The sequence below is a fragment of the Candoia aspera genome, chromosome 1, assembly GCF_035149785.1.
Source record: "Candoia aspera isolate rCanAsp1 chromosome 1, rCanAsp1.hap2, whole genome shotgun sequence".
In the NCBI taxonomy this organism is placed as follows: Eukaryota; Metazoa; Chordata; class Lepidosauria; order Squamata; family Boidae; genus Candoia; species Candoia aspera.
Window position 1 is genome coordinate 308,362,392 of NC_086153.1, and position 14,470 is coordinate 308,376,861.

Sequence of the window (14,470 nt, forward strand, 5' to 3'; positions counted from 1 at the left end):
CCCTAAAAGCAATCCAGATAAATATTCTTAAACCCTCATCCCACTTCAAAATAAACCAGAGCATTTACATATCCCCATAATGTGCACAGAGCTTTTTTCTTAGAAAAATTGAACAGCCCAACAGCTCCCCTCAAAAACTCTGACTTCTCTTCAGGAGACCTCCCATACATAATAACCCCTTCTTTTCCATGGCATTCCACCAGAAGATCAATTTCACTTATGGCTTGCAACTCGATCTCTCCCTTTAATTTCTTCAACTCGATTCTCCAATCTTCATCCAGCATTTCAACCGAAGTCCTGATCTCACTCTTAGAAGAGACATTTCTGTCGCTGTTAAATTCCTCAGTTTCATCCATGACATCCCCAACCAGATGACACATTTTAGAGCTCATACGTATTTTCTACAATGTCCTGAATGCCTTGCATAAAAACTTGGTAGGAATCAGAAAGAATCTGTTTAAAATCTTGGTGGAAGTCAGAGAAAGTCTGTTTAAAATCCTCTATGTCTCAAGGAGTAGATTATGGCGCCCCCTAGCAGCTTAACCAGTGAAAGTTGAAGATATGAAAGGATTCTGGAATGTGTTCACACAAGCGAAAGTGAGATATGCATACAGTTCCCCAGGGAAAGTAGAAGCAAAAAACTGAAAGTTCAAAATAGCCAATTCAACGTGTAGCAAAATGCTAATATCTTCAAATTTAGTACAAAAATAATAACGGGGAGACAATTATTTACTCTCAATCCTCCTTAATGTTTAGATAGAAAACAAAGTCCAAAACTTGAAAATATTTTTTTTAAAAAAATTGATCCCCAAAATAACGATAAGCACCAAGAGAACCCGCTTCTCCTTGCTGCAGAAAGCCTCTCTTAGGGTACGCATACATAAAATAAATATAAATTGGGAAATTTAGAAATGGGGTGGCCGGTCTTAGTGTCCCTTTAAGTCTACAGCGCAGCTTGGAAATGGTGACATCCCAGCCTCCCGGCTAGCTCTTACCAGTTGAGCGTAAATGCTGTTTGTGATCTTCTGGCTGCAAGCAGCTGACCAGAGGACAAATGGGGTAATTCCAGGTGTTTTCCTTCTTCTGGAAAAACGCTCCTGGAAAAACCTGCCTGAGCCTGAAAAAACTGCTGTGTTGTCAGTTCTGCCCTCTAAGCCCACAGGCACAGCTGTTCAGTCTGCCATGTCCCCACTGGAAATCCTTGTATGCAACACATTTTTATAATCTTTATTCTAAATACAAATAAAAAGATGTGGCATACAGAAGACAAATGAAATTACTGTAACATAAATGTGTGATTTATAGAGCTAAAGGGGAGAACGCTCTGGCTTCTGCTACTATCAGAGGAACCAGGACCACTGGGAGGTTGCATTTAACCCTTCCAACTCCACCTCCGCCCCCAGATCATGGTATGGGCAAGCTAATTTCAGTAAGCAAATGAAGAAGGAATAACCTCCTTGATTAAGCTTGAGCTTGGTTCCTCCCTGTTAAAAAAAATAATATCTACATCAACTGCCAGTTACCCTGGGACTGGTGAGCTGAAAGGAAGCACAATCAGGTAGTATCCAATGGTCAGAGAGTTAAGATTTCTTTGATAGTGTGGGATTTGGATTTATAAATGTGTACTATTAGATGTGTAAGGTTCCTTGAGTATTACCTGATTGGAGCTGCTGAATACTGATTTATTTATTTTTATTTCTCAAATTTTTTGCTACCGCCCATCTCCCCCCAAAGAGGGACTCTGAGTGGTTTACAATAAGTTAATCAATTAAGCATTAAAAACAGTAATCGTTAAAACTTAACCCATTTTAAACCGGCTTTAAAACTGTTTATAGGGTAGAGTCTTATTTGCTGGGCCTGATGGATGAGCTTTGCTTAGGCAGAAGGTGTGTGACCTCTTTTTGACCTCTCAGTGGCTTTCACTACTATCAACCACTGCGACTTTAGAAGACATTGCTTTCCAATGGTTCTATTTCTATCAAATAAGTTCCAGTAGTACAATTCTGAGACATTTATTTCTTGAAAGGGGATCTATTATATGACATTCTTCTTGAGTTTCAATCTGTCTCTGATGCTTTTTAGTACTGTATCTTCATAAGAATCCTGGAAATGAACTTCAGGAGATTTGGAGCTGGATGTTAACACTATGCTGAGGATACCCAAGTCTAGTTGTGTGTAATTCCTACAAATAATAGTGTACCTTCCCAGAATCCCTGCCTAAAATGGGTAATAGATTAAAAAAAGAAGAATACATTAAAATTGAAACCAAACAAGAAATAGATGCTTATTGTCACAGGATCATGATCCTAGAAAGACGATTAATCTTCTGAATGAAGTTATGTCTGTCAAAAAAGCAGATATACAATTTAGGGATGCCTCTGAATCACATTTCCAACTAAAAATGTAGAATTTTACTATATAAATCTAATTTATTTCTGCATAATAAAACATTGATTACAAAGAAATTGCTTAGTTTATGGTGGCAGCTTCTACAATCTGCAGCAGTTCTGTATGGAATTGCAGGGATAGCACTGAGCAAACAATCATTTTTGGTGGATTATGCTTTGTTTTTTAACCCCATTGATTCAATATTTAGTGTTAATGTTATAATTTTATGACTTAAAAGTTAATAAACAATGCTTGGGGTTTTTTTTCTATAAGATTGTTTATTAGTGGTACATTTAAAACTCAGCTGTTGTTTTTCTCTATAAGTGCATCAGCAAAAATGTCGGTCCAGGAAAAATACAGAAGATTCCAAGAGAAAATGCTTTCCTAAACAAAGAATTAACGGTACTTCTATCTTTCTGAATATTTTCCACCAGAAAGGATAATATCTAACAATAGATCATGTTGAAGAAGGGATTCATATTGCCCGTACATTGACTTCATTTAAATAAGCCCTTAAAACCTTGGGCTACGTTGGGTGGTAGGCCACTTGTGGGAATGGTGTTATGTCAGGTCAGGTGTTATTTATTTATTTGTTTGTTTATTTATTTATCAATTTTTTATCACCACCCATCTCCCCCCACAAGGAGAGACTCTATTGTTGTTCTATTCTGGATATTCATCATATTTTTTCTCATTGCATATGTATTTCAATCTGTTTTTAATACTTTATGCTGCCAAGAATCGTCATGGAGTTGGGTGACCTTGTACATTTGATAAATAAATAAATAAATAAATAAATAAAGTTCAACTGGTTGCAGCTTCCTTCCCATGTCATTTAGCAGCTTTGGGCAGAGATTGATCAAGACGGAAGGATTAAAACTGATATTTACAATGATAGGAAAAGAAAAAGTATATTGCCATTTAAAAATAAGATTTGCTGCCTCTTAGGGTATCCAGTGTGGTCAACAGCTCAAACTTCTAACCAACAGGAAAGGAGAAAGGGAAAAAAGGGGGATCAATCTGAGAGAATGTGAGGAATCAGTTAAATGTATAAGCAACACTTTCCACTTTTTATACTAATATTCCATTTCTTCATTTATTACAAACCCCAAAAGGTAAACTTAATTATCAGTCATGTGCCTTGGTAACTTTCATGTTGGTATATTGTAATGGGTTTTGTCGCAGCAGGTGGCAGTTCCCAGCAGACTCTTGTGGGTCTCTAGATTAGTTTTAAATTATTCAGTGGGGTAGGGGGGAACATCAGGAGTTTCCAGGGCTATAGGGTAGATTGGGAATATGAAAAACCATTCTGTATTGTTGTCAAAAAACCAAAATGAATGTATGCATGTAGACATGGTTTGTAAGCTTAAACTAGTATAATTAATAACATTGCTTGACTAATATGAGCTGCAGAGAAAATACCGCACTGTGAAACATTCACTGGGTTCAGTTAAAGCTCCTTTTTAAAAATCCATATACTTTAGCCCAAATTCTGAATCCCAAATATCGGAAGCAATTATTGTTTTCTATATTATTCACTATTTCATGCTGCCCTGAGTTTAAGATCTGCCTCTGGCGTCTTGCTTAGGTTCCATCCCACTGTGAAGAAAGAGACATCTGCACATAGTAGGACTTCCTCAGTAGTACTCTGGAGAAAGCTCATGATTTTTTCCCTGATTCCCAGATTAAGATATTTATAATTCATTAAGCATTTAGAAAACTGTTGTTTTACCCTTTTTTGTTATACATTTGCATTTTAAAATTTATTTTTTGTTATTAAGCATGCAGCTACTTTATGCTATGCAGAAGGGCAGTTTATAAATACTGTTAATAACAATTTCTTGCACTTCCTTCAGCAAACGCATTTGGATGAATTATTTGTGAATCTACGAATGGAAGCTGTATTCTTGAAGGAGAATTTCAACATAAAATGGGTTGCTCAAGGAGGGATAGTAGAGAATATTGAACAAGTTGTCAATGAGTATAAACAAACACGAGGATTATTGGTAAAAATAATGGAAATGTATACTTGCAGCTGTAAATTGAGTTTGTCATATTTCCACAGGTATCAAAGGTTATGTAAATAGGGGAGACAATTGGAACAGTTGTACCTTGTATCATTGTTGCCTTTTAAAAATCTTTCTTTTAATCCTTGGTTTTGATTTAAATTGTGTACTTAAGTACTTTCTATCTGCAATAAGACTTCTCTTTTTATGTAAAGTACCCTTTCTCCCCATCTTCTGTTGACTAAAATTCTCTGTTTTGGTTATACTTTTATCTAATCTTGGATCATAAAAATATAATCCTATGATGTGGATTCTGACTATATGATTGTTCAACTATGTCAGAGACAGGCAACTTTTATTTATCAGCAGAAATTGAGTGGGACCCCTCACATGTGGGTGGGGCTGGTTAGGATTGATTTTTTTTTTCTTTTAACCATGATAACCTGGTTCTAAGGCTAACACTGCAGCTTTCCTGTTTCCCACCTCCAGTGGTAAAAAAAAACATGTTATTGGTTTCAGCAATCATTGTTAGAAAGTCTTCCAAGGGCTGCAAAAACAGAACTTGAGGTACATGTGGCCCTAGGGCAGAAGTTATCCATCCCTCAGTTATACTATATCCTATGCTGTCTTACAGCAATGGATGGACTAGTTAGCATGGATAGGACTATTTCCCCACTTTGGGTAGGTGTGAATTTGTGCTATTTGAGGAGCATCCCATGGCTTGATGAGATTATATAAGGTGCTATAATGGTGGTCTCCTTTGCAATTCCCTTCATCCTGTTCATGATTGCCATGTTTTAATCATTCTGCCCCAACATCTTAATTGGCAGAACAACTACAGCGGCAGTGTTCTGCCAGCCAGTTTGTTACAATGGCAACAAGCCTAGCAGTCCACCAACACAGAATTCTTCTAAACCAGTATTTCTCAACCTTGGCAATTTTAAGATGTGTGGACTTCAACTCCCAGAATTCCCCAGGAGGATGGCTGGCTGGGAAATTCTGGGAGTTTAACTCCTCACATCTTAAAAGTTGTCAGGGTTGAGAGACACTGTTCTAAACCCTGTAAATCTTCAGCCACTGGAACTTGAGTAAAAGATTGTATCCTTCCTGTATTCATTTTGGTCATGATGCACAAAGAATAATTAATAAATACGCATTTTGAAATCCTCTCTCTTTTAGCCAGTTAAAATGTGTATACTTGGACCTCCTGGAGTAGGGAAAACTTCTATTGCAGAAGAGCTATGCAAATATTACAAAGTGCACCACATTAAAATAAAGGAAGTGATCATTAAAGCCATTGAAAATCTGGTAAGCATATCACTGATGTTGTGGGCTGTTTCATTATTCTAGATGCTATTATAAAAGTGTGAATAGAATAAAAAGTCAGCATCAATAGATGTAAGAATAAACATGTACTGCATTGTATGTTGCCAGATTATACATTTATCTTTCAGTCAAGATGTCTGAAGTAATTCCTTTTGCCTGCAAAGCATGTGCTTTATAACTGAAGTTCATTCCATTCCCCACTTCTCAATTTTCAATAGAAAAATTTGAATATTTACAGTTCTATTGTTAAATATTGTATTTCAGCATATGTACAGTTCTGTGTTCATTAATTCGATAATAGATCTTAAATGTTTCTTTAAATTTAACACAGAGATCCAGTTTAAAGTTTAAAGATCAGTTTAAAGTTTATTGGTATAATCATCCAAAGTTGGATTTGTACAAAGTCTAAATCAGTTGTATGAACATGGACTGGATAAGGACAATATAGACATAACAATTGGTTCTCAGTTCAGGTTGCAAAACCAATCAGGAAATAGGAATTCGAATTTTCTTTGATAGTATCGCATTTCTAATGAAGATTTAGGTTTGCAGTTTGGGGATGCTTTTAGACTCAGCCTTGAATTTGGATGGAGAGGTTTTGGTAGTACCCAAGAGTGTAATTGTACAACTAAAGTTAGTTAACTCTTTGCAATTAAGGAATTAAAGCCTAGCTTTTTCAACAAACCTTTGGGGGAGGGGAGGATCTGGTACGTTCGATTTTGATTCTTCTTGCAAGGGAAGTGTTTATATGGATTAGTTGTTCAGTGGTCCTTGGGATAACTTAAAAAAAAACAACCTTATTACTTTATTTGGTGTGTAAACTGTTCAGGGTAAAATAGCAGTTTATATTCCTCTTGTCAATCTGACTAGCTGCCTAAGAGTATTTTGCAAACCATGGTGATAACTCCCACTGAATGCAGGGTTATTTCTGAGAAAGTATATTTGAGATTAGGTGAAATGTTAGTTTAAAAAACTGGAGTGAAATTTAAGTAGGGAAAAAGGCATGAGGGGAGGAGTAATTGTAGAGTGCCAGCAGAATATCAGTTTTAAGATGTACTCCTTAGAACAATAGAATTTGCTTCCAGTTATGGGTAAAAAATTGCAAACTTAAATATCTGGGAAAAGTGTGATATACTGAATGAGAAGAAAAATATTGACTTGCTAAACTGCTGGATTATTTTTAAGATCTAATTACATCAAGAATGCCAAAACTAAAATTTGTCCAGACTGCAGATCTTAGGAGTAATAATGAAGTAAAGGATAATTGCTTAGGGTTATCAAGTATTCTTAATGACATATTTAGTAGTAAATTATTGGGCAATTTCTGTTTCCACATAGATGCATCCAAAGACAACATGCCACAATACATTACGATGATGAAGAGACAAACTGGAATATTTTCAGAAGGATATATCATTTTAAAAGCTAAATTCATTAAATACAACACTTCTTACAATGTCTCTTGCATCCTTCACTCAAATAGATCCTAGAATGTACAAACAACAGGGTGAAGTTGCTTTAATGTTCCACAATTGAACCAAAATTTAGTCCAAATTTTCTTGGCATTTTATTTTAATTTTAACTACCTAGGAGACAGTAGTTGCTCCTCAAGAGGCAGCAGAGTCTGTGGAGGAAGAGGAGGAGGAAGAGGAGGAGGAGGAGGAGGAGGAAGGAGATAATATAGAAGAAGCACAAGAATTGTTAGAGGCAGTTAAAGAAAACATGGAGCAAAATGCAGGTAAAGCTCATCACCAGTGAAAAATTAGCAAGACTTGAAGAGTGGATGCAGTGTTTCTTCCATTCAACTCTCTTGACTGGATTCACAAAAATATGAAACTGTAAGCTGGTTTCATTGATTTTGTGTAGACCTATACTTTATGGTTTACAAATCATGATTTATAGCTTTGAATATTTTGCAATCTCATCCGTTTGTGATTGATTCAATTTACCATGCCATTACATGATACATGAATCCAATCATCATCTCCCCTCACCAATCTCATTGAGATTATTGTGAACTCTTCAGAGGAAAATTGGGATATAAACATGATATAAAATATGAATAAGAAATGTTGACTAGGAAAGAAATGATTGAAATACCTGGAACTAATATTGTTGTGATGGGCAGGCCAACAGATCTTGGCTACAAAAGTCTAGCCAATGGAAAGTATGGAACCAGTGGTGTGCTGGAGCCAGTTCATACCAGCTCACAAGACTGATTATTAAATTTTTAGGAATTTTGCGAGCTGGTTGAGTGCAGAGCTGAGCTGCAATGTCTAGCATGCAGATCAGCTGTTTGGCAGCTTGCAGCATGGTGGCAGCAATGAAACTGGCAGAGCTGGTTGTTATACATTTATTAGCACAGCACCATATGGAACACTTTATTTCTTTGGTCATCCAGATTTTTGCTATCAAAGATTTGGTAGATCTAATGATCAGTGATGATTGAACATCCCTTCAGCTGCTTTCAACAGAAATAATGTAACATTAATATAAACATAACGAGTTGCTTGTTTGTGAAATGGGCAGCTATGTAAATTTGAAAATAAATAAACAAAATTAAATAAATAAATAAATAAAACATTAAATTGACTTTGCAGGTTACCTTTGCTGGACAAAAGCTGTTGAGTGACTATTAAATAATTATTTTGAACTGTGGAGGAAAGTAGGACTATTCATACTTCAGAAATGCATGAGCCTGAAAAACCATTGCAGCTGCTTTAAGAGTTACATCCCTTAAAGCACAGAATCTTTGTTTTCAGATTCATATTGAAACCTGAAAAAGGTCAGGTTGCTTTAATAAATAGCAGAAAGGTGCTGTCCTTGCAGAAATTCTGAGGCAGTTCTTCCAAATCATTTCTGAAACATATTCTGCCTAGGAATGAATATTATTGATAATGGAATGAGATATTAAGCATTACGTGGAAAGTTAGTTTAATTTCTTCTTCCAGCTGATTGCAAAAATACATGACATGCAGTGTTAAAGGGCACTACTACAGAAACAATAATGGCAGGATTTAAGACTTAAATCAGCCTTTTAAAAAATAACTTTCTGATGTCTGATTCCTTCCCTTTACTTTCTCAGATATAAGTGAATGGACTCACATTCAATCTTACAGAAGAATGTCATATAATTAAAATTATTTTTCTGATAAAACACTGATAGCCTACATTCACACATGCTGAATCACAGGCATCTGTTAGAAGCCATGATGACATACGTATATAGACTTTTGCGTGCACCATCACTTGCCCCTCCTATTATTTTATTTTATTTTATTTAAAAGACTTGTAAGGCTGCCCATCTTAAGAAGCACAACTCCTGGTGGCTCATAATGGCAATAAGAACAAAACAAAACCAGTAAAAGCAAAAGCAAAAATTTGGCACCCCAGTCTTCTTCTCCAGTGCAGCCAGCTTGTCCCCCACAAATGCCCATGGGCTGAGCCATAAACTCATTCCATTGACTGGTTTCTGCAACAAACTGAGTGACAAACCATGTTCTAGTGTAGCATGTTGTGCAATATCAATCTTCGCAGTTAGCTTATGGATCAGTTTAATTGGGCTAATTCAACAAACCATGGTTAAAATAACCATGGGTAAGTATGTAATTCTAATACAGTATGGGTTTGTTAAGTATGTGTCCTGACCACAGTAATTTCAGTTTTGACCCACTCAGCTGTGCTCAGCTAATACTGTACATCTTAACTATGCTTCAGTGTGATGGAATTCAAGGAATTGGTTTTTAGACCCCAAAACACTGTTACCTTTGCAGACTTCTTGTCCATATGTCTCACCTCAGAAACTAAGAAGAAATAATCCATTCTGATAATGCATATTTCCCATTTAAATTAGGTCGTCTAGATGATAACTATGTGATTCGGTTCATGAAGGAAATGCTAATGTCTATGCCTTGTAAAAATCAAGGATATGTTTTGGATGGGTTTCCAAAAACCTATGACCTAGCAAAAGATCTTTTTAATGGTAAGTATTTGTATTCTGCTCTGTTAGATGTTAATGTACAGTACAGTGCATTGCATTACAGCTACACTCCTGAGGCCAATTTCACCATAACAGATTTCTCACGCTTTGTAGATTATGCTGAAATAAAATATTCATCTTATAGCACCTGTGTTCCACTGACAATCAGCATTACTGATGGATAGCTAACATGCCCAGAATGTGGTCAGTGGTAAGAAAGACTACTGCCAAGAAAATCTAAAAGACCAACATGGGCAGTCTATTCTGCACAAAGGGCGACATTGGACAGCTTTACACCATTTTCCAGTTGAAAATATCAGCCTGCACTTACCACAACTTATGGTTACTCTCTGTGCTTAATTTTATTTGTATATAATCTGTATATGTGTGTTTCTCCATATAGAATAAATAGTAGTTTCATGAGGCTGATGAAAATAGGAAGAAATTTGTGTTTCTGATCTCAGTTCATATCCCTCCCTTTGTATCTGCAGGAGATGTAATCATGGATGTGTGTCAACTTGCCTAACACAGGTCTTGGAAACAGCTTGCTCTGAGCAAAGAATTTCAGGGTGCTGAGATCAGTGTTCCATCCCTATGCAGATTTAAACACTACAAAACTGATCTCTTCATCTTACTTGATGAGGAAAGATGCTACCTGAAATTCAAAGAAATTAACGTCTAAGTTAGAGCTGGACAGCCATTTGTAGCCCCCTCCTTCAACAGCACCCCATGATTACATAGCCACTTTTTGGTGGCAAAATGTTGAATTTCATTAGTACTTCGCTTCCATTCGAGGGATTTTATTTTATTTTTTAGGGAGGAGAATGGGAGTAGTGGAGTCCTTGGTGCTCCCCGAGCCTTGTTATTTTCTTGCAGACATTTCATTGCCAGAATAGGCAACATCTTCAGTGTGAGAAGGGAGTGGGGTTTGCTCTCTGTTTATATACAGTGGCTTGCCCTGCTTGTGTTGGTGGGGGTATTGTTCTCTCCTTGGTAGTTCCTTGATTAGGCTGTTGTTTGCTGCTTGGTTGATTGACTGAGTTAATAGTTCCTTGATTAGGGTTATTGTGCTGTTTGATTGTTCATCTGGTGTTAATCCTAGTGTTAAATCTTTGCATATCTGGGTGTTGATTGCTGGCGAGGAGGTGTTCTGGTCTTTTAGCTTTTCTATTGTCTCTTTTGAATGGTATGTAAATGTTGTTTACCTCTATGTGCCTGTAGATGGCTGACCTGTCTGAGTGCCAAGCTTCCAGGACTTCCCTAGCGTTTTTGGATATGGCTTGGTCTAGGATGCTCAGTTTCCCAGCTGAAAGTATGGTTGACTCTGTCTATGTGTTGTAAGATTAAGGAGTTCTCATTGTGTCTTCTGGCTGCTAGTTGGTGTTCGTGGATGCGCTCTGCTAGTCTTCTGCCTGTCTGTCCTACGCAGTGGCTCTTACAGTCCTTACACTGTATGTTGTAGATGACTCCTGTTTTTTCTTCTTGGGCTACTAGTCTTTTGGTTTCCTTAAGGTATTCTGGAGGGCTTTGGTTTGTGCGCTACAGTGATGCTGTGTGGTTGTAACAGTCTGTTGGTAGTTTCCGAGACGTTTCTGAGGTGTGGCAATGTTATCCTTTCCATTTCCTTGTGTTGGTTGTGCTGTAGTGAGTTGAGTAGTCAGGCACTTTTTGATAAAGTTGCATGGGTATCCATTTTCCTGGAAGATGCTGTATAGATGATCTGTTTCCTTTTTCTGGTGTTCTGGGTTGCTGCAGTGCATTAGTGCTTGTCTGAATAATGTTCTTATACAGCTCCTGTTGTGGGAGGTTGGGTTGTTGCTTTGGTAATGGAGAACTTGGTTAGTGTGGGTAGCTTTCCAGTAGACTTATGTTTCCAGTTTGCCATCATTCCTCTACTGATGAGGATGTCCAAGATGGGTAGCATGTTGTTGTTTTCTTCTTCCCTTGTGACTTTTATTCCTTTGCAGATGTTGTGTGTCTCCCCTAGTTGTTCCTTTTTTAAATTATGATGAAGGTGTCATCTACGTACTGGATCCATACTTTTGGTTGTATGAATGGGAGTGCTATCATTTCTAGACACTGCATTACAGAATGGGAATAGTTTGTGTCTAGGAGTCTTCTCCCTCCCATCCATATTTTTAAGGCCTGCAAAAAAATAGGCCAACAGCATTTTAATCAATGTATAGATCTATATCAAGAACCATACAAGTCTCCTATAGCAGCATTTAACTATGTACTATTTAGGAACTATGCCAATTGAAAAGGAAAAGGAAGTACCTCCCAGGAATATAGATATTGGTCATGTCTAGCTTAGGAAATTGTGGATTTCCATTCTACTCCTTTATGTAATGGTCATTTACATAAGGATTCAGGATATGGTTTTATAAACAGTTACTTGCCAACTCTAGTTATATGTAAAAAGTACTGACTCCTTGCCAGTTCACAAAAGAAAAAGAAAAAAAAGGAAAGGAAAGGAAAGGAAAGGAAAGGAAAGGAAAGGCTTCTAAAAATAGATAAAATCTCCACTGTACTGTATAGGGAATAAATTCATTCTGATTTGGAAATAGTTCAGCTGTTGAAATTCTTGTAATATTATCCCTTTCATCTCAGTAAATCCTGTTAAATCTTTCCTGTAATATTTTTTCTTTTTCTTTTTGATTAAAGCTTTATTAATTTTTTTCAGTCAATACACAAAAGCTACAAGAAATGAAATAAAGAATACTACAAGAAAAAAAGAAGTAAAAAGTGTGAAAATACAAAAAGAACTATTACATACTATATACATTGATCCTAGCTACAGTGAATTCTAAAGTACAGCCCTCACTTAACAACTGCCCTGTTTAGCAACCGTCCCAAGTTACAACAGAACTGAAAAAATAACTTTATGACCAGTTCTTGAACTTTCGACCATTGCAGCATCCCCGTGTTCAGGTGATCAAGATTCGGGCACTTTGCAACTGGCGGGTGTTTAAGACAGTTGCAGCATCCTGTGGTCACATGATCACCATTTGCACTCTTCACAGCTGGCTTCCAACAAGCAGAATCAATGGAGAAGCCAGCAGTAAAATTGCAAGTCGTAGGCACATGATGTCTTGCTTAATCACCATGGGTGATTCACTTAACGATAGTGGTGGAAATGAGGTCATAAGTCTGTCATGGTCACATGAAGTCTTGCTTAACGACCACGTCACTTAGCGGCAGAGTTGCCAGTCCCAATTGTGGTCATTAAGCGTGGACTACCTGCATCTGTATCATTGGGGTAGATCTTTGTAAAAATAGTTAAACTGTATTGTATTTCACACAAACAACATTACACTCTTGCTCTGATCTGCAGACTGGGACATAAGGAAATCTTTTGGCTGAGCCAATTGAAGTCCTTGGTATAGAAATGATGTATTCAACGAGACATTATTATTTCCTATTTCATTTTTATACTGTGTAAAAGTATTTAAAAAGAAGAAATGCAGAACACTTACATTCAGGAATGCTCTGAGATAGATATCATATAAACTAGATTCCTTCAAATGCTGAGTCAAAATGTGGTTTGCTTGTTTTGGCTTAGCATGTTGTGTGAACCCCATCACATGATTTATGGCATATACGTTCTGTGAATTCAGCCATGATTTTTCATAAACTGTGATTAAGGAAACTATGGCTTGGTATGTTGGTGAACTCAGCCATAGAAATGGAATATATATTTAGCCAAAATATAATAAACATTCAATTATTAAGGCAATTTCTCCCCTGTCTTTTCTCATAGCCTAAGTATTTAATGTCAAATCTGCTGAAATGCTAGGTGAAAACATCCTGCATATTCTTCTAACCATATTTAGGAAATTGGGAGAACCCATAGCCTCATATACTCCTTCATCCTATCCGTTCCATGCAACTTCTGCCTCCCCTTTCATTTTTGATGCTAAGAATGGAACAGAGTTACATCAATGTTAACTAGTCAGCTTAGACCCTAATTTTATGTATTTATTTTATGTTATCTACCCATTATAAATTAATTAGAGGCATACTGTATCTGGGCTGCAAAAAACTAGACAAATACAGTGTGGGATTAAAGACATAGAAAAATCTCTTTCCTCCCTTCTAGCGGCTGTCTGGGTTTTTTCAGCCCAGATACAGTAGGCCTAGAAAGGGTGGTCTATGAAAATGTCAGTGGTGGACATAATGCTACAGCATGATTTTCTACAAAAATGAAAGGGAGAGAAGCAGGAGCAAGAAAAAGACTAGAGAAGAGGTCTATAACCTTGCAGGTTAGGAGCAAGGGCAATAATTATATTTACACTAGGCCAAAATGTGCTGGTTAGTACTAGACATCTACTGCAAACTGCAGGATGCTAGTTGCTACTGGAGCCATATTAACATAATTCTTTTTAAATTTAGTTGAAGAGGAGGAAGAAGAAGATGATATGAGAGGCAAAATGCATCACTATGACAAATTAATAATTCCTGGTAAGTGTACTTAAGGTGATGATTTCAATTCCATATATTTAAACCTATATCTATTTTAGTCATATGGAAGTTGGGAAAAGGTGGGTAGTATCCATTTTTAAAAACATAAGTGACAGACTGCTGGAAAGCAAAAACTCTTCACCTTCAGTTTTCCCACATCCCCTCCTGTTAACACATATTTTTCATCCATGACATTTATGGCATTTAGCTGAAGATACAAGTGTTTGAGAAAAAGGAAGTTTACATATTGCCTTTGACCCTCTCCAATCATAGCTTACAACAGCACACCTTCCTAGTAAGTCCCTCTAAA

General features: G+C 36.8%; 1 protein-coding gene across 1 annotated transcript in view; it reads left to right on the plus strand.

Moving 5' to 3' along the window:
- The window catches only part of AK7 (adenylate kinase 7), a 43,728-nt gene that overhangs the window by 15,720 nt on the left and 13,538 nt on the right, over positions 1-14,470 (plus strand). Inside the window, exons 9-14 of the mRNA XM_063290291.1 lie at positions 2,713-2,790; positions 4,245-4,394; positions 5,574-5,702; positions 7,311-7,458; positions 9,574-9,702; positions 14,092-14,160. Coding sequence (XP_063146361.1) covers positions 2,713-2,790; positions 4,245-4,394; positions 5,574-5,702; positions 7,311-7,458; positions 9,574-9,702; positions 14,092-14,160 — 703 coding nt within the window. The remainder of the gene's footprint in view (positions 1-2,712; positions 2,791-4,244; positions 4,395-5,573; positions 5,703-7,310; positions 7,459-9,573; positions 9,703-14,091; positions 14,161-14,470) is intronic.